This window comes from Miniopterus natalensis, chromosome 4 (genome assembly GCF_054644295.1).
Source record: "Miniopterus natalensis isolate mMinNat1 chromosome 4, mMinNat1.hap1, whole genome shotgun sequence".
Lineage (NCBI taxonomy): Eukaryota > Metazoa > Chordata > Mammalia > Chiroptera > Miniopteridae > Miniopterus > Miniopterus natalensis.
This window is the reverse complement of record NC_142084.1, coordinates 5780293-5805401: the sequence shown is the minus strand read 5'-3', so window position 1 is coordinate 5805401 and position 25109 is coordinate 5780293. Positions and strand designations below refer to the sequence as shown.

The 25109-nt window shown below is 49.1% G+C and overlaps 1 protein-coding gene and 1 non-coding gene across 2 annotated transcripts in view; one reads left to right on the top strand and one right to left on the bottom strand.

Moving 5' to 3' along the window:
* The window catches only part of PRSS12 (serine protease 12), a 57460-nt gene extending 33915 nt beyond the window's left edge, over positions 1–23545 (top strand). The window contains exons 8-13 of the mRNA XM_087816214.1: positions 1243–1384; positions 7157–7347; positions 10066–10144; positions 10779–10901; positions 20522–20802; positions 21482–23545. Coding sequence (XP_087672340.1) covers positions 1243–1384; positions 7157–7347; positions 10066–10144; positions 10779–10901; positions 20522–20802; positions 21482–21789 — 1124 coding nt within the window. The 3' untranslated portion in view covers positions 21790–23545. The remainder of the gene's footprint in view (positions 1–1242; positions 1385–7156; positions 7348–10065; positions 10145–10778; positions 10902–20521; positions 20803–21481) is intronic.
* A 691-nt stretch (positions 23546–24236) lies between these two features.
* Positions 24237–24367, bottom strand: LOC148093167 (small nucleolar RNA SNORA24). The gene has a single exon (XR_015714470.1). It is a non-coding gene; the product is annotated as a small nucleolar RNA SNORA24 (small nucleolar RNA).
* Positions 24368–25109: the final 742 nt, after the last annotated feature.

Below are 25109 nucleotides of genomic sequence, written 5' to 3'. Positions count from 1 at the left end.
ATAAAAGGCAGAGTTTGTGGATCCCCACAATGTTACCCCCACAGGGTACCTAGGTTGTCGAGGTGCCCAGTAGGTCCTCAGTGGACCTCAGCCCTGCGATCATGGTGCTTCCTCACCTCCAGACCAGGCTGGGCGGGGTACAGAGCTTACTGCGCCCTCACAGGCCACGTTCCAACGTGGTGTCTTTCCACTGTTCCCCTGCCTCCCGCCCTCTGCTCCCGGAGGATTTATGATCATCCCAGGGTTGAGGGATGAAGGATTGCAAGTGTCTGGGGAAATGCAACCTGTTTGCTAGAAATGGGTCCTGGCGGCCCCGGTAGCAGGCGGCCAGTCGTGGAGTGTGTGTGAGGCACGCTCCGTCACGCTCCAGGCGACGCGAGTCTAAATGCCACACGAGAGCCATCCCCCAACTCCTCTGACGGCCTGTGTGCTGAAGGTAGGTAGCTCCATGGGGAGCTCAGTCCTCTGAAGATCTTCTTAATTGTAGGATTCCAGACATATTTCTTAAAAATTTTAAAAGCGGAGGGAGGTAATTATTAATAAAATATGTGATCATTACTGTGAATCTCTTTGGGCCTAATTTCAGAAACGTGTCTATTAACTCTCCATTTGTCGGAAGAACTTTATGTCAGAGCCGGCTCTCCCTTTGAAGTAGAATCACATTAACATTTACTCGCCCAGAGAGATCATCACTCTCCCACTTATCAGAAAGGACTGCGTGTGTGACAGAGGCCTGAGAGGAGCTCGGGCGGTGCTGTGAGCAGCACCCTGGACACCGCGACCGTGAGCCGGGCTGCAGCACCCTTCCTGTGTCACTATGGGAGGGGTGACTGTGCACTTGAAGTGTGAATACAGCTGTTCTCAAAACCAGCAGTTGTTTAATAAACACTTTCTACATCTGAGTCTGTGATGGGTGGAATGTTTAAAAGCCGGGTTCTAGGTTAATAAAGGTAATTCTAGGAAGAGTGCAGGTAAGGCCCCTGTGGAAGGGGGAGATGTGGAGTCTGGTTCTGCCACGACGCCCATCCCTCGGATGCTGGGACCACCGGGCCGAGCGCTGCGACCTCCTGGCTTCACCAGCTAGTGCCAAGGTGGACACGGTCTGTTGATGTCTCCTCTCTCCCTCTCTCTGTTGCCCAGCTGATTTTATAGCTGACTGATTTAAAAACAAATTGTATTTAGTGCAGTGTCTGCCTCAGTTTGCTTGTTTGGCTTCCCTAATGCCTGCGCACCTTGCCTCAGGCTTCCCGGTCAGACTGGTGGACGGCGAGGACGAGAAGGAGGGCCGCGTGGAGGTCCTCATCGGCGGCCAGTGGGGAACCGTCTGTGACGACGGGTGGACTGACCACGACGCAGCCGTCGCCTGTCGGCAGCTCGGCTACAGGTGAGGGAGCCTGATTGTTCCGCGGCTGCTTCACGGGCACTGCTGCTTTCCTTAAGTCTTGTTCTAATGAGTTATTTCCTGAAAATCAGTCTACATCATTGGATTCAGAATTGTAAAGAATACTAAGTAGACTAAGTGTTTCTGTCTTCTCACAAGAAACACACATCACATCACATGCACATGTAGCTTTTATTCACTAACAAATCGTGTAATAACTATTCATAATCCTGCTTCTGTCAGGCAGTGTGAGGGACTAGAGTCAGGGAAGTTACAACCGGTCCCCTCACACGCAGTAGTTACGTTCCCTAAAGTTGCTGACTTAGCGAATCCTGTGCCTTCACTTCCACGCAGAGGTCACGCTGGCGCTGCTGAGCCTTCCTTTCAGCCCTGGGACTTGCAAACACTGGCTTTTGCAGTCTCCAGGTGCCCTTTTTCTTTGCCTTTTTGTGCTTTCTGCTTCGGACAGCCCAAGCCTGGTGCTGCAGGCTGTGTAGCTTCGCTGCGCGCAGAGGCTGTGCGTGCCTGTGGGGAGAGCGCGTGCTCCCAGCCCCACCGAGCAGCAGTTCTAGCAACAGCGTGGCCCTAACCAGCCCGGGAAGAGGGTGCTGGTCCCCAGTGTGAGCTGAGGCGAAAAGGCAGGGCTCCTCCCAGAGACTCCCACTTGCCCATTCAACATTATCGAGGCTTCATGCTTGTGTTCAGGTGATTGTGGGAATATCTGGAACATGCTCCCGTTGAGAGGATCATGAAATTTAAGCTACTGTGCACACTGCCCAGCTCGTAGTGGATTACAAATAGTGGTTTGGAGTTTAAAATATATCCTTCATTATACACCTGTGTACGTTTTGATAGTGATAAATTTAGTTATTTCTATGCAGAATACGTGTTTATTTTTTAAAAGTATTTCTATTTTAATAAAAGTTCAAAATTATTTTTCTGATGTTTTAATTTAGAGTTTGTTTTTTGTTACTCACATACAAGTTACTGCTCAGTTTTGGACCTAGTTACAATTCCAGTTGTCCTGTGGTCAGGGAGTGTGTTATTGGTGATAACATTTTCAGTGTTCACAGTTGGCATGTGATGTAGATTTTCAGCCTTGAAAATACGGGCAGTAGAGGCAGGTAGGAGGATCTACTGTAGATGCCTGCCCTGCCCTGGATTGACCCGGCGACCTCTCAGTGCAGGGGACGGTGCCCGACCAACTGAGCCACACTGCCAGGGCCATACTTTAGTTTTTCCGTACACAGGACCCAGGAAATCTCGGAGTACCATTGGAAATGTGAAAGGAAAGGCCAAGTTTGATCCTCAGATTGCGTGTGTGAGCCACAGTGAAGGATGGGAAATGTTCCACCTCTTTCTACGTTGTTCATTGCCTTTTGCTTATCACACTTAGTCCATTTTACATCCAACTCAAATGGTGAACTTAGGTGAGAAACAATCCAGATGAGTGTCTGCAGCAGTTTTCAGTAATGTTTCATAATAATCACCAAGAAAAGCATTGAAAGAGTGTTTTACTTTGTAATTGTTTTTAAATAAAGTCTCTTAGGAAGTAAAACAGTAATTTAATGTTATTATATAACAAGCTGGATAATCACCTTCTAGTGCATAACCCACAATTTCCCATCAAGTAGTATTTAAATGAGAATCATTTAGATATTTGCTGTGTAAATGTACTTGAACTTTTTAATAATTTCCCACTAGGGGAAATGGGGTTTCATGAGAAAACATGTATATAATTGTGAACAGGTTGTGACTAGAGTAGGGGATCCTTTCCCCATGCATACCTTGAAATCATTAAAAGTTTTTAATAAAGCATTTGTTTGTAGAAATCAATCCAGAAAACTTTAAAGCTGTCAAAAGCTTCAAATGAGCCTTATCAATGACAGTTCCGGAGGTCTGTTCCCAGCCAGCTCTATCATACTTGAGGACTAGTCCCTAGAAACACTGAGAATCAAAATAGCATTACAAAACATTTTCTTAGTGGGGGAAACAGAAACGAAGTAAAGAAGACCAGAGACCGTGATGGTAACCTAGAGATGCTTAGAGTCAGTGGCAGGTGAGCGGCATTATTTCATGATGTGTTACATCAGGCCTGAGAAGGGCTAGCACACGGGCATGTTGTTTTTCGAGGTTTCAGAGAGAGTGTGTTGAGGGCAGGTCACTTCGTTAAGGTGGACTAAGCAGCCCCGAAGGATGGTCTGTTGCCTTTGAACTCCTTTAGCACGCGCTTCAACGTGGCACTTTCCCAGACTGCATATCGCTTAGAGTAACCCTGAAAAGAACTTTAAAAATGGTGGAGCTCTTCTGGTTGAGTAGAGACCTAAAGTCAAGTATATCTAAATTTTATCTCATCTAAATAGCTGCAAAGGATTTCATTTCTGGCATATTTGGAGATGACATTTAAAAATAGAGCAGTTACATCACTCAAATCACATCCAGTGAAATATAAATATCATAGGGATTTGATATACTGTCAGTTAAAAAAATATATGAACAAACTCTTCTTTTACCTTCACAAATTTTATATAGTTTGTTTTTCTCCTTGAAACTATAATTTAAGCTTTCTTTCCCCACACAATTCTAATATACTTTAAAAATTGTGTGTGTACACATATATGCATACACATGTGTGTGCGTGCACACTTGTACACACAGGGAGCATGCAAGAGAGAGAGAAATTAAACTCTTCTAACAAGCTCCTCTCTGGATTTTAAGATTTCTAGCACACACTGATTAAAAACAACAAGCAGTTATTAAACATAGGAGATAAAAGTTGACCCAAGCTCCCACTCTTACTCTGACTGCTGGGTTGGGCTTTGGGGCTTGTATTAAGGAAGCGTGGTCGCTTTCGTCTGTGAACTGTTCTTTTGACCACTTTAGAGGCTTTTAGGTCCTGGAGCAACGTGCAGGGTTATAGCACTTGGGCAAGTGAAAGGTGTGTCTTTCCCTTTGAGGTGGGAGAGGGAAACCTTGAAAGAGAAGCTAATTGTGATTTCAGCAAGACCAGCTTTAAGAGAGGATGCACAGGGCATGTGAGGACCTGCCTGCCGATTCCCCCAAAGCCTGTGTGTCCCTGGGAAAGTCATCTCTGCTCCCAGGAGCCGACGGGATGAGTGTAGTAGAGCCCAGCGCCTCCTTGAAGCCCCCACTGTGAGTCGCTGCAGGCCCCCACCCCGTGAGAACTCCCTTCTCTCTTTCCTACAGATGACACAGTCCTTATTTATTTTTAAAAAGTCAAAGAAAAATATATTAGATTCACTCTGTCATTGAGAATGTCTTTATTTAATCCTGCACTTTTATTAGTTAAAATGTTGTCTGATTTCTACTTGTTGATGTGTCTAAAATGCTGCCTTTTTTTAGTCTGTGAGTGGATTGATAGATGACTGAGAAATCCTACTTTTGCTTTACTGAATGAGTCTTAACTCGGTTTTCTACCTGTTCCGTTCTGCCTGCCTTCCACGGTTATGCTGTGTGTCGTGCACTGTCTGCTTTCTGTAGCCTTCTGGTCTTTGATTTGCAAGCAATCCAGTTTCCTACTTTCTTTCTTCTCCGGCTTTCTGGAAGTCCAGCATGCTCACTGTTCTACTAGAAGTTCTCTTTAAACTTTTAGCAAACAACTGCCGTATTTTCTTACCCGGTTCAAAAATTAGCATCTGTCACTTCTGCTTCCTGGAAACGATCAAGATGCTCAGGACCCAGTAACTTCCTCCCTCCTCCACCCAGGCCCTCCTCACACTGGTGCGAATCCTCTGGAGAGCTGGTTTCTGCAGGCCGCTGATTGTTCACTTTCTTCAAAGTATGCCCATTTGAATTTCAAATTGCTTCACATTGCACAACCACATGTCAGCAAGTAGTTTCATTTTTAAAAAGATTAATAAACAGTTTCTGGCAGTTCTAAAGGAGAAAGGGGGAGAACACAAGTAAGCACTAGAGAGAGAAAAGGGTATAAACTGTGAACTCCTTTCAGCTAATAAACTTGGAAATCTAGCTGATATGGACAGTTACCTACATTTTCAACAAAAATATAATTATCAACATTGAACAGCTCATAGGAAACCAAATAGGTTAATTGCCGTGGAGGAAATGACTACCTGCTGCTGAAAAGCCTTGTTGTCTTCAAGACGGATGACTCCTGAGCCGCATAAATTGTTGCAGACAAAACAAACGAACAGAAAACCAACAAAAACAGATGGAAATATTCCATTCACGTTATGAGGCTCCTATGACTTGATTTCAAGACAAATACACATACACAGAGAAAACCATACCCCAGGCTCAGGAATCTACATAAAACATTACACACAAAATACTAGCAACGTGAACCCAGCAGTGTATCGGAGGACAGCTTAGCACGAGCAACCGGGACCTGCTGAGGAAACTGAGTGGTTCCAGCTGAGACATTCAAGGTATTTTAGTTGTCATATAAATGAAAATAAATCTGATCATCTTAATGTTGAAAAGTTATTAAAAAATCAACATTCCGTAATATCACTTAGGAATCTGAGGACAAAATAAAAGCACCTTAATTTTATATCCCAAACGAGCATGAAAGGAAGGAAGCAACGGCGCCTGGTCCAGCGGCGCTGACCCGGATGCGGGTCCCGCTCGTCGTCAGGAACTGAGGGGTCGGTATTGAGAGAGACTTCAGAATTGCTACATAAAATGGTTCTCCACCTAGAAAACCCAAGGGAATCAACTGGAAAGGCACTGGCGCTAGTGTTTATGAATGTGGCAACATAAATTACAAGTGTTTTTAAAAGCATTAGTGTTCCTGTATGCTAGCTGGGAATAAAGAGAAAAGACCTCCTTAATAGAAGGGACAAAGCAAACAAACAATCCAGGAGCAAACTCGGCACGGACTGAGACCTGTGTGAAAAAAACTGGGCCTTCGCTGAAGCTAGGAGACTTAGTAAACGATCCACCGCAGTCCTCACGGGACGACAGATTAGAGATTAATTACACATTAAATGCTACCCTCATAAAAATCTTTTGTTTTCTTGGCGTGAGGGAGAAGCGAGGGGGGCTCGAATTTCCAGATTCGTCTGAAATGAAACCCACGTGACACGGGCAGGCAGGGCCCAGTGACCCCGCTGCGGCAGTGGTCGTCGGCCTCGGCCGTCCACTAAAATCACATCGGGACATGCCTGGTCCCACTCCGCGGAGTCTGCTTTAATGATGTCAGGTGGGCCTCAGGTTTTGCTGTATCTTAGTATTTTTTCAGTTAGAGTTTGCATCATTATGATTTTGTATTAGTTTCAGGCGTACAGTGCAGTGGTTAGAGAACCATATACTTTACAAAAAGTTACCCCTGATATTTCCAGTACCCACCTGGCACCGTGCACAGCTTTGGGTTTTGCTGTATCTTAAAAGCCCCCAAAGGTAACTCTAATGTGTTGTCAAGGCTGGGAATTACTGAGCTCTAGAGACCAAGAAATGGCTTCACAACAGACAGCTTGATAAGTAAGTAAATAAAAAGCCCTTCAAAACAGCAGAAGTTATTGGGACAGTTGCTTTAGGGACTAAAATAAAGCTAGATCCCTTACTAACACTAAGCAGAAACACATCCCAGACAGAGAGAACTGTGTCATTCAAAGTAAGACGGAAAACCTTTCCTTCAAATCGTTGCATTTTCATTACACACATTTCAAATGCATGACTTGCTTTCCAAGGACTTGCCTTAGCAATACATGTTCAGAAACTTAATAAAGGTACGTGTGACCTATTCAGACGTGTGACCCGCTCACTCTCCATCTCAAACTGCTCTGCTTCCAGGGGCCCCGCCAGGGCAAGAACCATGGCCTACTTTGGGGAAGGGCGAGGACCCATCCACCTGGACAACGTGCAGTGCGCCGGGGGCGAGCGGTCCCTGGCCGACTGCCTCAAGCAGGAGATCGGGAGCCACAACTGTCGGCACAGCGAAGACGCAGGCGTTATTTGCGATTATTTTGGCAAGAAAGCACCAGGTAACAGTAATAAAGGTCACTCCCCTCCTGGCCTGTGCAGTCGGGAGCTCCAACCCCCAGCCCCGACTGGAGGCAGCTCTCTGGCAGCACAAATCCCATGCCCAGGGCACACGTGTGGCCTGCCCCGTGCCCCTGCTGGGGGCAGTGAGTGGCTCCGGGAGAGCCCGGGGCAGGGCGGGGGGCGTGTGCAGGGTCCGTACTCTCCCACCTCCTGTGTTTGCCCCCTCGGCCACTCCTGTCCCCTGCCTTCTCCGGATGCAATAACACAGTCCGAGTCCTTGGTGTCCTGAAGACCCAGAATTGACATTTGCTTCGTAAAAAGGAGGAAAGAAATGAAAATATGAAGATGAATGACTGAAAGGAAAGGCACTTCTGTTCACTTTAACATTTTAAACAGGGATGCTTTTTTTAAGTACAAGAAGGAAAAATATTTTTTGTTGATTTTATTCTGTGAAAATAAAAATGTCAGAAGAGTGAGAAATAATTTTAGTATAAGACAGTAACCGGTGCGTCATGCTGAAATAGATGAGTTCTGGAGAGCCCTGAGTTTAGTTTTTATGACACAAGCACTGCGTTAGTGGAAAAACTTGCTATTTTGGAGGAAACTGGTTATATTTTATGAGAAGAACAATCACCTCTTTATTTACATGGACCAAGTCCACAGTCTTGACACGCTGGATTTTCCGAAAACTGGGTGCATCTGTATTTCAACATTCTCCTCTGACATCTTTTCATATCTGCCCAAAAGAAGACAGTGAATAAATCGTTTGTTGTTAATACAGTTCTCTACTGTCTGAGGGGCTTTTGAACTAGAGATAAATATTTACAATCCTTTGTGCCCTGAGATACATGTCTTTATGTATGTGATAAATAGGAATTGGCAAGCCAGTCTTCCCTGAGTAGTGGTTATAACTTAATTTATTAAATTCCCTTCAGTAATTCAAACTATAGTTACAGGTCGACTATAACTAATGTAACTAATACAACATTCTTTCGATCACTCCTTAAGCAAGACACAAAAACTCAGTAACTGTAAGATGTTTTACTACATTTCCATGTAAACCTATTTTAAACTACGACATACCGTAGATTGATTTCCTTAGTATTCACGCATTGTGTCCGTGCGCCCCTGGAGTTGCAGCAGCACTTGCTTTGATGCATGCCCCTGGTCCCAGCGCCGTGTCTGTCAGGTGGAAAGGTTTTTATCCCAGACCAGCTAGACCGGGCTCTGCCTGTTGGCCTGCTGCTCCTGTGCTGAGGCTCAAGCCCAGTGGCTGACTGCGGAAAGGTGACTCAGACTTACCACTGGTCACCTGCTGGGACCCTTTGATAGAAGAACTTCATTTTGCTTTTTAATTTTTTGTAGCAGCGAGTTTATGGTCTTAAATAGATTTTCCTCTCTTGCAAGCTGGTGCTTTGCCCCATAACGAGGCCAGCCCTCAGCCCTGCTGCTCAGCATTACCTCGCCACACTCACCTGACCTGGAGCCTTGTTGGAAACAGATGTTCCTCTAACGCCTTGTAACTTGGTGTCGTTTAGAGGACGTGCGTCCCAGGCGATGGGGATGCAGGTTGACAGCCTGAGGTCAGGCGCGGTCAGCCGTCCTGGTAGCGCCTGGAACCTCGTCCTCCGTAAGGCTTCACCAGCGCCGACGCCCTTCCGGCGGGCCTCGCTGCCCGGCCTCGATGGGACGCCACGGTGCTGACCAGGTGTCCCTGCTCTTGGCAGATTCCCCCTCCTCTCCCAGATAGAGAGACAGCGTCTCCCCTTTATGCACACGTGCTTCCCCAGAGAACAGAATGCTCCCAGGGGGGCCTGGGAGGGTGGAGGGGGCCATGGGGAGAGAGGGGCATCTGTAATACTTTCCACAATACAGAGAGATTTTAAAAAGAAAGAAAGGGGGAACTGGCATGAGCTTGGCTGGAGGGGCAGCTGCCGGGTCAAGCTGAGGGCGCGGCGTGGAATGCTCACGGCACAGGCTCCAGAAGCCGCTCTCGGGCGCCAGCTGTGTGGCCTTGGCGCCGTCGCTTACCCTCTTCCCTGAGCCTTGGCTTCCTCACCTTTAAGTTGGAATCAGCATGTATGTCCCTTGTTGAGTTGCTAAATGCATTGAGTGTAAAAAAAGATAAAATTCTACTTTCTGAAATATTGGAAGAACTAGTTATACTTAGGTTTAGTCTTCTTTGGGATACCACCTTAGCGTATATATTTATTTAGCTGTTGTTTATGCGCTTGACAGAATTTGTTACCTTGGGACCTTTGACAAAGCACAGCTTGCCACTTAAAGGGGCTTAGTAAGCCTGTAAACTCTGTTAATATGAGTCAGTGCGAGTTAATATGGGTGTCCGCTTGGGGAGCTGTATGTGCGCACAGTGCTCGGAAGAAGTTGCACGTGAAGAGCAGTGCTTTAGACCTCTGGCCTGGGTTCATGTTCCTGAACCCCAAACGGCCCCTCTGACAAGCAGAGGAGGAGGTGCACCCACAGGGCCAGGCCCCCAGCTGCCAGGAAACCCCTCTGAGTCGAGCGTGGGAAACAGCACGCCCCTCGTCTGCTTGCGAATGACCACTGCTTAGTTAAAGAGAAAACAACTTTTATTTTCACTGTAAGAAAAAGCACCCTAAAACTGAGGAGGAAGGCTTCTGAGCTGGGGTGGGAGCAGCAGGGTCTGTGACTGTCCCCCTGGCCATCTGAGAGTAATTCCTCCCGTTTCTGCTCAGCGCCCCTCCCGCCTGTCTGTGGGCTCAGGCTGCTTCCCCGTCGGCAGAAGCGGATCATTGGTGGGAGAAATTCTCTAAGGTGAGTTCCTCAGGAGGCTTTTCCCTGTTACAGCTATTGATACACTCAGGGTTACAAATTGGGGGTTTTCTTGCTGTTATTAGGACGTGATTCACTCGTGCTATTTTCTAAGTAAACATGGACCACACTGAGCCCTCACGTCCTGTGACGTGTTCTCAGGTCACTGTCCTGATTTATGAATGGACCTGCTGCCCACATGGTGTGTGGCAGAAGCCACCACTTCACCCGGAGCCCTGAACAGTGGGTGAGGACAGATTCACTGAATTTAGACTGTTCCTTCTGGACTTGACTCATGTTGACATAAGTATTTTGCTCGCTGGATTATCAGTGGAAAGCCAGCGCTTTGCCCATGGAACACACTTCAGTTTACTGAGGAGAGTGAGGAGGGAGAGCACTCTTCTCATCATGAAGCATAAAGAAGAATCCGTTAGTCTCTAGAATGGGGAGCAGGGGGTCACACACAGTGCCTGTCTGTGTGCAGGGCCGGGGGGCTCCACCTCGAAGCAGGAGGGTCTTTCATGTGGGATCCTTTCATCCCCCCACCCCCAAGCTTACCAGGTCATTGTCTTAGTGGATGCCCTCCTTTGTGTTCCTGCCTCTGTGGATGCTGATGAGCCGCTTACTTTCCTGGCAGGGGCGGCTGGCCTTGGCAGGTGTCACTGCGGCTCAGGTCGTCCCACAGAGATGGCAGGCTCCTCTGCGGGGCCACGCTCCTGAGCAGCTGCTGGGTGCTGACGGCCGCACACTGCTTCAAGAGGTACGTGCCCGCCTTGAGACAGCTCAGCGCGCCCTCTGCCAGCCCTTCCAGTGCCTTCCTGCTCCCTGGCATGCTGGCCACGTGGGCGGCAGGGCTTGAGGGAGGGGACACAGGAGCAGGGGGCCTCAAGGAGCTCCTTGCTGCCCTGGTGGTAAAGCAGGGCCTAGGTTTAGAACAGACGATGGTGTTTGGGGGAGGGTAACATCCTGTCCCCAGAGAGTTGGGACAGACCCCTGAGTATCTGCTTAGGAAGACGGGGGTGGGGGAGTGTGCGGTTTCAGTGCCTTTGATCCTTTGGGTCTTGGTGTTTGTATCTTTTCGATTTCTCTATCTGTACCTTCTAGAGTCCGGCCACATCCTGATTATTTCCTCTTCTCCCACACACCTTTCAGTCCCCTCTGAAGTCTCCCCAGTTCAGAGCCCCCCCCACCCAGCGGAGGAAGTTAGCAAGTAGGATCCCAGGCTCAGGGGGGCGCCTGCTCTGCAGCCAGGCTCTCTGCCCTCCTGTCCTGTGCTCTCGGGGTCCAGGTTCATGGCCATTTCCCAGCATGAACTTGGCAGAATATTGAGAATTCTGAAGCAAGTGATGAGTGCAGGGTTCCACTATGCTTTTCTCATTTGTGTATTTGAAAGTGCTCCTAACGAAAGTATTAAATCAAATGGGTGCCATATTGTAAAAACGTTCTTCCAAGCGAATATTTGATTTATGTTTTTTTCATGTGCTATCCTGCGGTCTCACTGTGCATCTGCGGTCCCTTCATGGGGAATGTCTTCACTTTGACCACCAGTTTAATGTTAGCTCCTCTGTGAGACTAAAGCAGTTTCTTTATCCCCTGCAGATGGATAGTTAGGGCGTTTCCATGGAAACGGTGTTGGGTAGACACCCATGACGCGTTTCATCAGGTATGCGCACGCAGCGTTTGGCTGGGTCCCGGACCACGGTGACACATTCGGTGTCACTGGCTCTGCCAAGTTACTTTCAGAGGTGACGGGGTCTGCTTATGACACCATAGTGTGGCCGGTCCTCGCACCCCACCTCAGTATGATGCCATCAACTTTTCTAATTCTTGCCAATCTTCGAGATTTTTTAAAAAATCCATTTCCCTGATTAGTGTCTGCTTCCCCCATGAATTCTTTGTTGATAGCCTTTGCTTGTTTTCCTGTTGGATTATCTTTCTGTAATCGACTGTTTAAATGTTTGGCCATGTTCTGAGAACACAGTCCTGTTATGTGTCACAAATACCTTTTCTCAGTGGGCCTGGCCTTCCACTCGCCTAAGGTCCTTTCTTTAGGGACATATATTAACTTTAATATATTTAAATGTGTCTGCCTTTCCCTTTAAAGTTTTATAAATGCTTTTGTAGATCTTATTTTAAAAGTCCTGCCCTAGCCCCATATAATGAAGGCATTCTTTTATTTCTTTACTAAAAAGTTTTTAGTTTATGTTTAGATTTTTACTGTTTGCCATTTATTTTTGTGTATGGCGTAGGGCATGAGCAAGGGACCTGACTTGGTACTTTCTCTATGGATAGTTTCCTAGTGCGTTTTGTTGAGCATCCCGCTCTTTACCTGCTGTCATGTGCCACCTGCCAGGCTCTCCTCTGTCTTTGCCTCTAGATCTCTGTTCACCTCCTCTTGTCTGTCTTGGTAAATATTTATGTAGTAACCTCCCAAGTTGAAGGAGCTGCAGGTGACATAGTCTCTCTCACATCACCTTCGTCATTTTTGGGGTAACACCTGAGTCTGAGAGTTTGAAGGTAACACACAGTGCATTCATGTGCCACCCGAGTGGCACAGTAAAAATTTCAGTCATTCAGTAACTTAACAAAAAGTTATTGAGCTCCTCATGTTCCTACTCACTAGAGACAGAGTGGAGAACAGACAGACAGGGGCCCTGCTTTCATCAGCGTTTTCAGTTTAGCTGTAGGGTCCCAGAGGGGGGGACGTTAACATTGCTGATATTATAGGATCAAGAAACATTCGGGGCACCACTTTAAAAGTGTGGTCTTCTTACCACAATGTTAGATACGTTCAGCTTGTTAACAACCCAGACTCCTGGGCTCTTACTCCAGATCTTTTGAGTCTGTGGAGCTGTGTTTTTTTCAGGCACTTCAGCGAGTTATGTACACGGGAGGTTAAGCGCATGTGCTCTGTGCGCAGCGCAGACTGGTCCGAACCGGGAGGCGCGGTGAGGAATGCAGCGGTGGCCGGGATGCGTGCCCTTGTCCCAGTGCGCGTGTTGGTCACTGACGCGAAGGACATGGATGTGAAGTCAGCCACAGTGTGGATGCCAGCAGATGCGGAGGGACACTGGTGCTAGAGGGTGGGCCTCCTTGTGGCAGAGGCCCTGATGGGCTAATGAGCAGCGTGGAATCGGGAGGAAGTAAATGCTGCCTTTAGCCCCAGGCAAATGGCTGAAGTACAGGCAAGTGGAAAAGGCCTGATGGGTTTTAGTGTCATCGGCCTTAATATGCGTTGATATAATGCGGGGCCCACAGAACAGGGACAGCACAGCAGCCCGGAGCCTCGCTGCGTCCTGCGCTCAGTGAGGGTGCCACTCTGCGAAGGGTGACACGCGCCCCAGGAGGGCAGGCAGAGGAGGAGACGGTGTGGAGTCTGATTAGACGTGCTCCACAGAGTTGTTGCTGCTGCTGTTGGTTTTTATTTCTCTAGCCGTTGGTCAGTTCAGAGATGGCTGTATGTGGTAGGAAGAGTGTAAAAAAGAGAGGCTGGCTTCACGCGTAAGGAGAGGCTGGGTAGGTGACGTCTAATGTAGAGGGGCAGCTACAGTGGGGGTCACTCAGTAGGTCGTGGGGAACCACTCAAGGTGTTTGACCCTTGAAATGGGATCAGAGAGGAGTTTTAGGAGGTGAGTCATTTGGAGATGTTGGGGTAGATCTGAGTGGGTCAAGCAGTTAATCTAGGGGTCTGAGAACGAGCTTCACAGTATATGAAAAATCTTTGCATATATGCTTATAGCCTTTTTCTGGAGGGACTCAAGTGGGTCTGTGTTACCAAGTGAGTAGGCCCCACTATGGAAGGGACTGGAGGGGGACAGGAGATGGGAGAGAGGTAGAGCCACTGGGCAAACCTGTACAACGTGTACCATGTAGCAAGAGACATGGGCCTGCCCTTGAGACCACAGCCCTAGCTCCTCCCGTGCGTAATGTTGAGCTCCGTGGGGGTTGTTTACCTCGTGGAGCCTCCGTTTTCTCATCTGTGCAACGAAGGCCATAATGTTCCACTGTGAGGCACAAATGACCTGCAAAGCACGTGAAAGAATTTTGTAAACTGAAAATTCAGAAGCAGGGCTGGTGGTTAGGATGCTGGGGTTTGACAAAAGGAGTCAAAGATGATTATTAGTAAAAGTAGGGAACCTGCATGATTTTATTCCACTGACGAGCGGAGAAGAGGGAGGTGGATGCTGTGGGGACCTGGAGAATCCCGGCCTGGGGTTTAGGGTTCAGGCAAAATGATCCAGTGGTTTCATTTGGACCGTTCTGTTCAGGACTCCTTGTCTTTCAAGTCTCTGCTAGAAGTTACAGACTTGGGGGTTCAGGGCTGAGAGCATGAAAGTGAAATGGGACACAATGGGTCCAGGCTGCCTGTCGCTACTTCAGCCAATTAAGCAGAGACAAGGTTGAATCATTTGAGCATTTATTCCATTTTTGCGGGCAAATGGGAGAGCAGTGGGATTTGTCCACATAAAATCTGCTCTGCCCTTCCCGTATTACCTGGCTGGCTATATAGGCTGCGTGCAAAGGAGATGGCGGGGAGGTGAGGACGGCTGCAGGGTCTGTGGTCCCTGTGTCTCCTTCTGGGATCTTGAAGTCCGATAACAAGGTAGTTCATTTTCAGTGGTATTAAAACCCAGTTCCACCAGTTCCTAGGACCTGAGAATGGTCGGCATTCGAGGGAGTTCAGGCTCCAGGCACAGCACCCAGATCAAAGTGCATCCTGTCCTTTGTCTGCTCTCAAAACTCATTTTCCTTTCTGAGCAATGGACCCGTGGAGGCCCCGAGGTGTCTCTCATCTTTTGACAGCTGTTTTTCTTCTGCAGCACACCCTCCAGTTTCCCAGGGTCAGTAGGGAAACTTCTTGTCTTTGGTTAGTAAGGGGAATCATCATTAAACAGCTGTGGTCCTATTCCTGTTAGGTGGCCTCCCCCTTTCACAGTCACGGTTAACAGAGCATGATCAACATCTCTGCCCCAACAAAAGCGGAGAATTGCCCCCAAATTCCCCTTGAGGTTGAAAATGTGGATCTGACTCTTGGGGTCCCTGGAAGGTCTTTTTTAGGCACATGTTTGGGTTTGTTTGTTTGCTTACATACCATTACCACTCCCTCAGCTGCTCCTTCCAGATTATTGTTTAAAGCCAGTGATCCTCTCATTTGTGTTTGTAAACCAAGTACTGTATCTAGCCTATTACTTGGTAATTGTTGTGTGATGACAGTGGGGCCGGCTGCCAGAGCTGGATATAGTTAAGAGTGCCTGGACTCTTAGGGGACTGGAATTTAAACCTAGATGGACAGATAACTGCCATTCAGAGTCTCTTCCCTTTGTGTGCGCAGCAGGAGACACAGACAGTGGGTGAAAAGTGGGGGAGATCAGGACTGGGGCACTTGGATGCGCTTTGGGTATAATGCCCCTCTGAATGCGAGTAGGGAGAAGGCTGTTTTGCAGACGTACTAATTATCCATCTGACTGGGCCCCCAACCTTCACTAGCTCTATTGGCTTCCAGTTCTGAGGTGCCCAAGGAGGCTACAGCTCACGTCTTCAGTGCAGTGAGTTTATTAAAGGTGTAAGGACAGTTACCAGTGAGCAGAAAAAGCTACATGTTGTGTTCTTCTGGGTTCAGGGACTTTGGGTTAAAACAGCCCTCCTATAATCATCAGAAACTCAGAAAGTCGCCAAAAGAGACAGGTTCCCTCTGGAACTGCGGAGACTGCGGTGTAGACAGAGCACTCCGTTCTGAGAGGTTACCGCCCTTCAGGTTTCTTGGAGTCTGATTTAATTCAGGTTTAGAAGTTAGCTTTGCCCCCCTCTTCTCTGTGTCTCCAATGCTGGAACTCCTGGCCTCCCACCTGTGTGACAGGTCCTCACTCCTCGTGGGCGGGGGTCTTCACTCACCTGCCTTCTCTTCCCTCCTGCAGCTGTGATCTAGGCCGTGCTCTCCTGTGTGTCCTGCAGGGGTCCAGGCCCTGCTCTCCTGTGTGTCCTGCAGGGGTCCAGGCCCTGCTCTCCTGTGTGTCCTGCAGGGGTCCAGGCCCTGCTCTCCTGTGTGTCCTGCAGGGGTCCAGGCCCTGCTCTCCTGTGTGTCCTGCAGGGGTCCAGGCCCTGCTCTCCTGTGTGTCCTGCAGGGGTCCAGGCCATGCTCTCCTGTGTGTCCTGCAGGGGTCTAGGCCATGCTCTCCTGTGTGTCCTGCAGGGGTCTAGGCCATGCTCTCCTCTGTGTCCTGCAGGGGTCTAGGCCACGCTCTCCTGTGTGTCCTGCAGGGGTCTAGGCCACGCTCTCCTCTGTGTCCTGCAGGGGTCTAGGCCACGCTCTCCTCTGTGTCCTGCAGGGGTCTAGGCCACGCTCTCCTGTGTGTCCTGCAGGGGTCTAGGCCATGCTCTCCTCTGTGTCCTGCAGGGGTCTAGGCCATGCTCTCCTCTGTGTCCTGCACGGGTCTAGGCCATGCTCTCCTCTGTGTCCTGCAGGGGTCTAGGCCATGCTCTCCTCTGTGTCCTGCACGGGTCTAGGCCATGCTCTCCTCTGTGTCCTGCAGGGGTCTAGGCCATGCTCTCCTCTGTGTCCTGCAGGGGTCTAGGCCATGCTCTCCTCTGTGTCCTGCAGGGGTCTAGGCCCTGCTCTCCTCTGTGTCCTGCACGGGTGTAGGCCATGCTCTCCTCTGTGTCCTGCACGGGTCTAGGCCATGCTCTCCTCTGTGTCCTCCAGGGGTCTAGTCCCCTGCTCTCCTGTGTGCTCCTGCGGTGATGGTCCTGTCCAGTGCTCTCGAGCACCCATTTCTGAACATAAGGCAGGAACTGTATGTGCCTCCATGTGTGTTTGTCATGGGATAAGAGCTGTGTATGTTTATTTGTGCTGCTGTGGAGCCGTCACTGTTCTCATGATCTCCTGTCAGAGTAGTGGAGGAGGGCCTGGGAGCACAACCAGCACGCAGTCGCTCACAGCCACACCCCGCCCGCTGGTTCCATGCTGGCGGTCTCTTTGGATGCCGAGGCCATTTGTGGGAGGGCTGGCAGAGTTCCTGGCGATGCAGCTCCTCACTCAGTTTTCACAGATGGGAGGTGCCCGGACCGGCTTGTGGGCAAACGTGACAAGGGTGCCGAGGCAGCTGGACCATCACGCGTCAGGCCTCCCGCACCCTGCACATTCCCCCTGGGCTGATGCAGCAGAGACTCTGGAACCCAGTGTCCCTTCACATGGAAACATGGATAAAGTGTTTTCATAGTTGCCCTATGAATCTTGCACAACATAAATTGCTTGTTTTTGCTGTTTTCTAACCTAAGTCACAATTATAAGCATCCTGAAAGGACCCCTGTCTGGTAGGGCACTAGTACAAGTGAGAGGAAATTCCTGAGTGTTAAACTATCTCCTTGAGTCACTTAGTCTGATAGCAAACACCATTTTGGAGGAAAGAATGGTCCCCAAACACCTCTTATTTCTGAAATTCTACTACATATTTGACTTCATCAAGAATATAGGTTTACCTGATTTTATCTTTTTGACTTTTTGCCTAGAAGCACCGTAGCAGCTGGGAATTGTCAGAGAGGGTGGCTCTGTGATTCAGAAACGTTTAGATCTCTGTATAGAGAGATGAGCCTCAGGTTATAGGACCTGCTTTTGGAGACCCCGTGTGTCAGTGGTTCGCATATGTTCCATCATGACTTAGTCTGTGGCAGAGTTCTTAAGAACACGGTCTTTGGCGCAATGGATGCACTACCGTGGGTCAGGCCAAACAGCTTCTGCACACACGACGGGCTGGGCGAGGCTCACCACAGGCCCTTCTCTCACCCAGACCACAGAGCAGCAGACATGCACAGGCTTTTTTTTTTAATTTTTTTATTACTGATTTTATTTTATTATTTTATTTTTTTAAATATATCTTTATTGATTTCAGAGAAAGGAAGGGAGAGGGAGAGAGAGAGATAGAAACATCAATGGTGAGAGAGTCATTGATCGGCTGCAGCCCACAACCCGGGCATGTGCCCTGACCGGGAATCGAACCCCGATCGCCTGGATCCTAGGTTGACACTCAACCGCTGAGCCACGCCTGGCTGGGCTATTAGTGATTTTAGAGGAGGGGGGAGAGAGAGGGAGAGAGAGAGAAAGAGAAAGAAACATAGATGTGAGAGAAAAACATCCATCGGCTGCCTCCCGTATGCACCCCATAAGAGATCAAACCCGCAACCTGGGTATGTGACTGGACTGGGAATCACACCCGCCACCTTTTCATGCACCGGACGCTGCTCCAACTAACTGACCCACCCAGCCAGGGCTCAAATGCTGTCTTTTTGAAGAGATGGATACGTAGACAACACAGAGAAATGACCCTGCAACCTGCATTAACTGCTATTTTTAATTCTAGTAATTTGTTGTTGCTGTTTTTTAACTGTAGGCTCTCAGAGGAATTGGGTGCTGGGTTTACTAAGCTGCTGTGTTCTCCTGCTCAAGCTTGTCTGAGAATTTCATCCAAGTTTTATTTGAGGGGGAATCTAAGGCATTTCAGCAAAGCAAACAACTAAATGGCATGTCAGCCAAAACCTGAATTGTTTATTTTAGAAACACATTTTAATAAAGTCTAGCAAAATAACAAAAGGTCATCTAGAAAGAGGGGTTCTTCTTTTTTCTTGAGCAGCCTGGAACCGTAGCTAGTGCTTCCCAAGTCCACAGTCACACCAGCGACCTCAGCCTGCTCTTTCCCTGAAGTGATTGTCACAGAAGGTGAACAAGACATGGCCCTTAAACTGAGCCGCCTCTAACCACTTAGCAAGTCCTAGAAACTGTCACAAATGCTATAATGCTGCTGCTGAGAGTGTTCAGAGGATGGGCCAGTGTCGGGCAGGGCAGGAAGCCCTTCCTCAGGTATTCTGGAATTGAGACTTGAAAGATAAAATCAGTTTTTGCCATATGGGGATGAGGGGAGGGGAGAGTGGTATTGTAAAATATAATATAAAAATTGAGATATTTAATTTTCTTATTAATTATCTATAGAGACATTATGTATACCATCCTTTTTTCATACTAAGTATTCAAAATCTTGAGCCTCTTATACTTTAGGCACATTTCCATTCAGACGAAACACATCTCAAGTTCTTCCACAGACACATGTGGCTACTGGCTACTGTATTAGACAGTGAAGTTCAAGATAATTTTAAAAATTCGATTCTCGTCCTGGCTGGTGTGGCTCAGTTGGTTGAGGATCATCCTATGCGCTGAGAGGTCACCAGTTTGATTCCCAGTGAGGGCACGTGCCCAGGTTTTGGGCTCAAACCCCAGTAGGGGGCATGCAGGAGGCAGCCAATCAATGTTCCTCTCTTTCCCTTTCCCTTCCCCTCTCTCTCTAAAATTCAATAAAAACATATAAAAAATTTTATTTCAAAGATGCATGAAACATTTCAGCAGCACTTTCAAGGGTGCTCTCACAATTATTCTTATTAGAAAAGTAATAAATCACTTGCGGTTTTACTTTGAAACTAGTCCATTAATTAGGCATATGGAATCTTTGTAATGTCAGTATACAGAAAGTATATGAGAATTATCTAAACATCTGATTATTGCCCATGACTATTACTTCTTACAGTTTCAGGATGTGACACAATCCTAAATGTTACTTTGATTTTGAAGTGGAGCCCACAAGGCGACATTCTCTAGGTGCAGCATGTGAGAGGCAGTGGTGATTTAAGCTTGGAGATGGAGGCCCTCCAGGAGGCACAGGAAATTACTGGCAATATAGGTCTACAGTAGGCGGCTGCGTAAGCTAAATCATCTCTGTGGCTTCCTCCAGTGTTTGAGCTGGATGGTGAAACTGCCTCACACAGGGCAGAGGCGGCAGAGCCCTGTGGAGGGCTGTTAGAATGTTCGAGCAGCGTCTAACTTCCAGGAGTACATGGGGGTAAATGGGAGGTTACGCTCTATAGATAGGCAGTCACTAGAAAATACCAGCTTCTCTATATTCACATTCAGGTACAGGTTTGGTATCCAGTGGAAGACTGTCATGTTTGGGGGAAAAAATTAAGATAAGAACTATCAAAGGTCATTTTCCCCTTTCAGCAGTCTAGCAGGTGGAGCTGACGAAGCCAGAGCCAGAGCTTGGCAGGTAGAAAGACAGAAGGGCTGAAAGTGTCTGCACAGGGACTGTGGGATGCAGCCTGGGCGGGGGAGGTCATGAGCTGAACTGGAAAAGCTAGTGGGGTCCAAGGAGCGAAGTCCCGTGGGGTTGAAGGGTGACTGCTTTCCAGGGCAAAGTGCTGGGGGAGGAATGGAAAGAAGGGGAATTTCGGGAGGGGCTGATGGTGGGGCAAACGGGCTTCTGGTGTCTCCAGGAGCCTTCGCTCAGGCGATGGCCAGCTTTCAGCCTTTGAAACGCCTCTGACGAGCTGTCCACCTCCCAGGTACGGGAACAGCACGAGGAACTACGCTGTCCGGGTTGGGGATTATCACACGCTGGTGCCTGAGGAGTTTGAAGAAGAAATCGGAGTTCAACAGATTGTCGTTCACCGGGGGTACCGGCCAGACAGCAGTGACTATGACATCGCCCTGGTTAGGTTGCAAGGACCTGATGAGCAGTGCGCCAGGTTCAGCAGCCATGTCCTGCCGGCCTGCCTGCCACTCTGGAGAGAGAGGCCACAGAAGACAGCCACCAACTGTTACATCACAGGATGGGGAGACACAGGTAATGGAAATGCCACAGGAGATCCGCTCCTCCTTGGGTCTGGGCCATGCAACGGGTGTACGTAGAGTTGGTTGTAAAGTCTTAGCAGATTCAGGTGAGTTGTTTGGAAGTTCTGCTAAATGTGGTCAGGAATTTGGATTCACATCCTGGGGGTTGGGGGTGTTAAACTGAAGCTTGTCATACACAGGAGTGTCTTGTTTCTGAATCATCTTTATGAGGATACTGTTTGTGCTTAGGATGGTTATTGTCACCTTCTGTGCATATAGATAATTGTCATTTGTAACTAATTCTCAAGTCAGTGAGGCAGATGGATCTCAGAGGAGTGGACGTGCTAATACCAAACCGGCATGAGTACACCCTCAGCTGTTTAATGCAGAGTTCAGACGCTGACCCCTGCACCTGGGTTTTCTTTAGTTACCTGTCTCTGTAGCAAGTCCATTGACATTCCTGTTACTCTTCAAAACTTTCAGTGTTGAGGCAGGTTAGCGAAGGGTAAGAGGGTGCTGAGTGCAAGCATGACAAAAGGCAGGCGATGGCATCGTGTACCACTTCAACTGCAGATGTCACAGTGCGCCTTTCATTTGAGACGATTCAGTGTTCATGAAACTGGTGAATGTAGCTCTTTTCTGTAGGACCTTTAGCTAGAAGCGGACTAACTCAGATTCTTTGGTTTGCACAGGACGAGCCTATTCCAGAACTCTACAGCAAGCAGCCATCCCCTTACTGCCCAAGAGGCTGTGTGAAGAGCGCTATAAGGGCCGCTTTACGGGAAGGATGCTCTGTGCTGGAAATCTCCATGAGCGCAGCCGCGTGGACAGCTGCCAGGGAGACAGTGGGGGACCCCTCGTGTGTGAGCGCCCGGGGGCCAGCTGGGTGGTGTATGGGGTGACCTCCTGGGGCTATGGCTGTGGAGCCAAGGATTCGCCTGGTGTTTATACCAAAGTTTCAGCCTTTGTACCTTGGATAAAAAGTGTCACTAAACTGTAATTCATGGGAACCTCGAGAAAACAGTCTTTGAAGAATCTGCTGGAAATGCTCAGCCGCCACCTTAGTCTTCAACCAGATGTCAGCTAACGAGGACCGAGGTCCAGCTGTGCTGTTGTGATAAAAACCACGCACCCCTCTGCTGCCTGGGAGTTGTGATGTGAACTTGTTAGAAACCTCCATGTGGTCCTGGTTTTCCTTGATTAGCAGTTGCCCCGCCACGTTGGTTTCACTGGAGACTAAATTTATTCCCATTTGAACTTATTTCTCAGATTCTCCAGAGATTATTGTATATGTTGAACATGCAGTGACAGTTTTTACATTTGGAGAACTCCTTATAACGGAATGAATGACATATGGCCATATTTGACACAAAAAATACTCATTACTACACTCAGAATGAGTGGCATTGTTTTCTGTCTACATAGGTTTAAACTCAGTTTTTTTCCAAAAGCTGACCAGTCATGCATCTGATCTCTGTAACCTTTGTCAGGTGAGGAAATCAAGGCCTAGAGGTGAAGGAATTCTACTGACTACCCAGACTGGGGTAGTTTCACTGTCACAGAAAGTTCCTGAATGAAGCCTTTGTACCAGGCACTGTGGCAATAACAGGAAAACATTCTACCTGCCGTGTGCTGCTGGACAAGCACGCAAGACTTCCTGGGAACACAATACTGTCTTCAGGTTGTTGGACACACAACCTAATTTATCCACCGTATTTGTTATCTACTCTGGTTACTTTTTTCTTCACCATGACCTGAGAGCCATCTTTGAAACTTTATGGTAATTGACTTAAACCTGTAGATATATCCTAAGACCAGCCTGATGGTCCCATTTAATACACTAAAACTGCTTTCCCTGCCCGCAGTGGAGAAAAACTCCGAAGTAACTGTTTCATGGGGTTTAACTGGTGCACTGGTGGTGTGCTCAGGCACCACCGCTAAGGTTACAGTCAAGGTAACAGGCCTGGAGGTCAAGGTGAGAGCTGGTAAAAGGACTTGAATCCAAACTCCCAAGACGGGGGGCCCAATGCTAACAGTGTTTTGCCCCTCATGGTTCTCCTGCCTAAAGGGAACCTTTTTCTCTGGATATTTCCTAAAGGGGTAAGGAATAGCTGCTTACTGTGCCCTCACAGTATTCTTGGTGGCAGTGCCAAGTCTCTGCCCAAATATAAAAGACATGCCCCTCAGGATACTTGATTCTGTTCAGACATGATGTGAGTCCTCCAAATCCCAGGTAGCTCAGTTCTATATCCAAGGACAGGTGCATAAAAACGGTTGAAGAGGCCAGTGCGAATTTTAGGGCTAAGAGTGATTAAGTATACTCCTTTTAAGGAGGGACCTCTCCCGTTTCCCTTCTCTATCAAATTGTGCTGTTTTGTAAATCCCCAGCTTTGTAAAAAAGTGGTGCTAACCAAATGGTGCTTTGCTGTATAGTTCACTTTGCAGAATTGCAGTGCTAGTCAGGTAGAATCACAACTTTTCTAAAAGCTCATGATTTTGATAAACTTTTTAATAATTTCCATCTAGCGATGAGCTAGTCAGTGCCCTACAGGTGAGAAAATTTATCTCTCCCGGAACTTTCTCACAGCCTGGTGCAAGCAACATTCACAGTAAAATTTTAACAGGTGGCATACAATTTCCTCAACCTTTTGATTCGTGAAATATGCCTTTCTTCTAGCTAATTTGTTAAGTGTGTGACTTTTGTAAGATACAAATGGTGAGTGCACGTTTATGAAAATAAAGTGCATAGCCTTTCATCTTGTGTAGCTGCCTAATCTAATCTGTGTGGTGCAGGTGACTCCTCTCTCCCCTAGGGGTCACCTCATTTTCATGTATGTTTCCCCCAAACCCTGCAGTCCCTCGAACACTCCCTCATCCCCCCTCCACCCGCTCTCCTGAGCATCTACAACCACCTTCCCACTCACGAACCAGTCAGGAAACACCAAATATTCAGAAGAACCAAGCATTTTATTTAGTTATAACAAGGAAGCACCCATTCTCAAGAAAAAGAAAAATCAGGCCTATACCGAAAATACCACCTCGATAATTCCCGAACATTCTTCACCCCTCCATCCTGGAGCTGTTGGGATTTGAAGTCGCGCCGCGTCCCGCGCCCGGCAGGGAGCTGGCTCAGTGTCGCCGGGCTTCCTGCGCCTGCAAGAGAAGCGCAGCCTTACAGACCTGACCCGTGTGCTTGACTCAGAGCTGAGACTGAGCAGGCATTCCAGACGCTTCCTATTCGGTCGGCTGATTCTTTCCAATTAAAAAATGCCGGCAAAAGGGGCCAATTTTGGCCGCCTAATCCCTTTGCCGTAAGATTAACTCGAAAATACGAATAAAAAGGAACGTACCTCCTCACCCACTTAACAATTAATTCAACTTCGCGGAAACATTTGAAAAACAGATCTTTGCGCAATAACCCAGCACCCCCCGGGCTTTAGAAGCGAAGAATGTTACTTGTGCAAGTCAGAATCTGATACCAATTAAATGGTGACAGCTTTGCCAATAAACAAGAAAATGCTCTTCCATGGCTAGGAAGGGAGACTGCCACAGCCGACAGGTCCCAAAGACACATGGAGACGCGGGGTCGCGGGCCCACGCGCGCAAGCGGACGCTACTCACCACGGGCGCGCCCGGCCGGCCGCCGGCCACGGGCCTCCCGCTCGGCAGCGGCGGGGTGGGCGCGGGCCGCGGGCCTCCCCCGGCCCCGGGCCTCCCCCGGCCCCGGGCCTCCCCCGGCCCCGGGCCTCCCCCGGCCCCGGGCCTCCCCCGGCCCCGGGCCTCCCCCGGCCCCGGGCCTCCCCCGGCCCCGGGCCTCCCCCGGCCCCGGGCCTCCCCCGGCCCGGCGCCCAGGGTGGCACGTGGCGGCCGCGCGGCCTACGGAGCCCCGAGAGCGCTCAGGCCCCCACCCCCCGGCGCCGCGGGGCGCCCGCGCTCCGCCCCCGCACGACCCTCGAGGCCGCCGCACTCCGACGAGGCCCCAGGGCTCCGTCCCAATCATGTCAGCGCGCGAACCCCGGCCGCCCACAGACCTCACACGCGACGCTGCTCCGACGCGAAAGGCCGCGCGCGCCTGCGCCCGCGCTCTTATAGGGCCGATGACGCCATTCCGGGGGCGGGGCCTGCGTGCCGCTCCCTCCGCCCCGCCCCCTCCCTCCTTCCGGCGGCTGCCGGCTTTTCCCCGCCTCCCGGGGCCGCCCCGCCGCTGGGAGGCTCTGGTGGCTCCCGAGTGGGGCGCGGGGCGTGTGGGGAGCCCGAGAGCTCCCGCGAGATCCGGAAGCCCCACGCTCCGGTGTGGGCCGGCGGCTCCCCGTGCTCCGG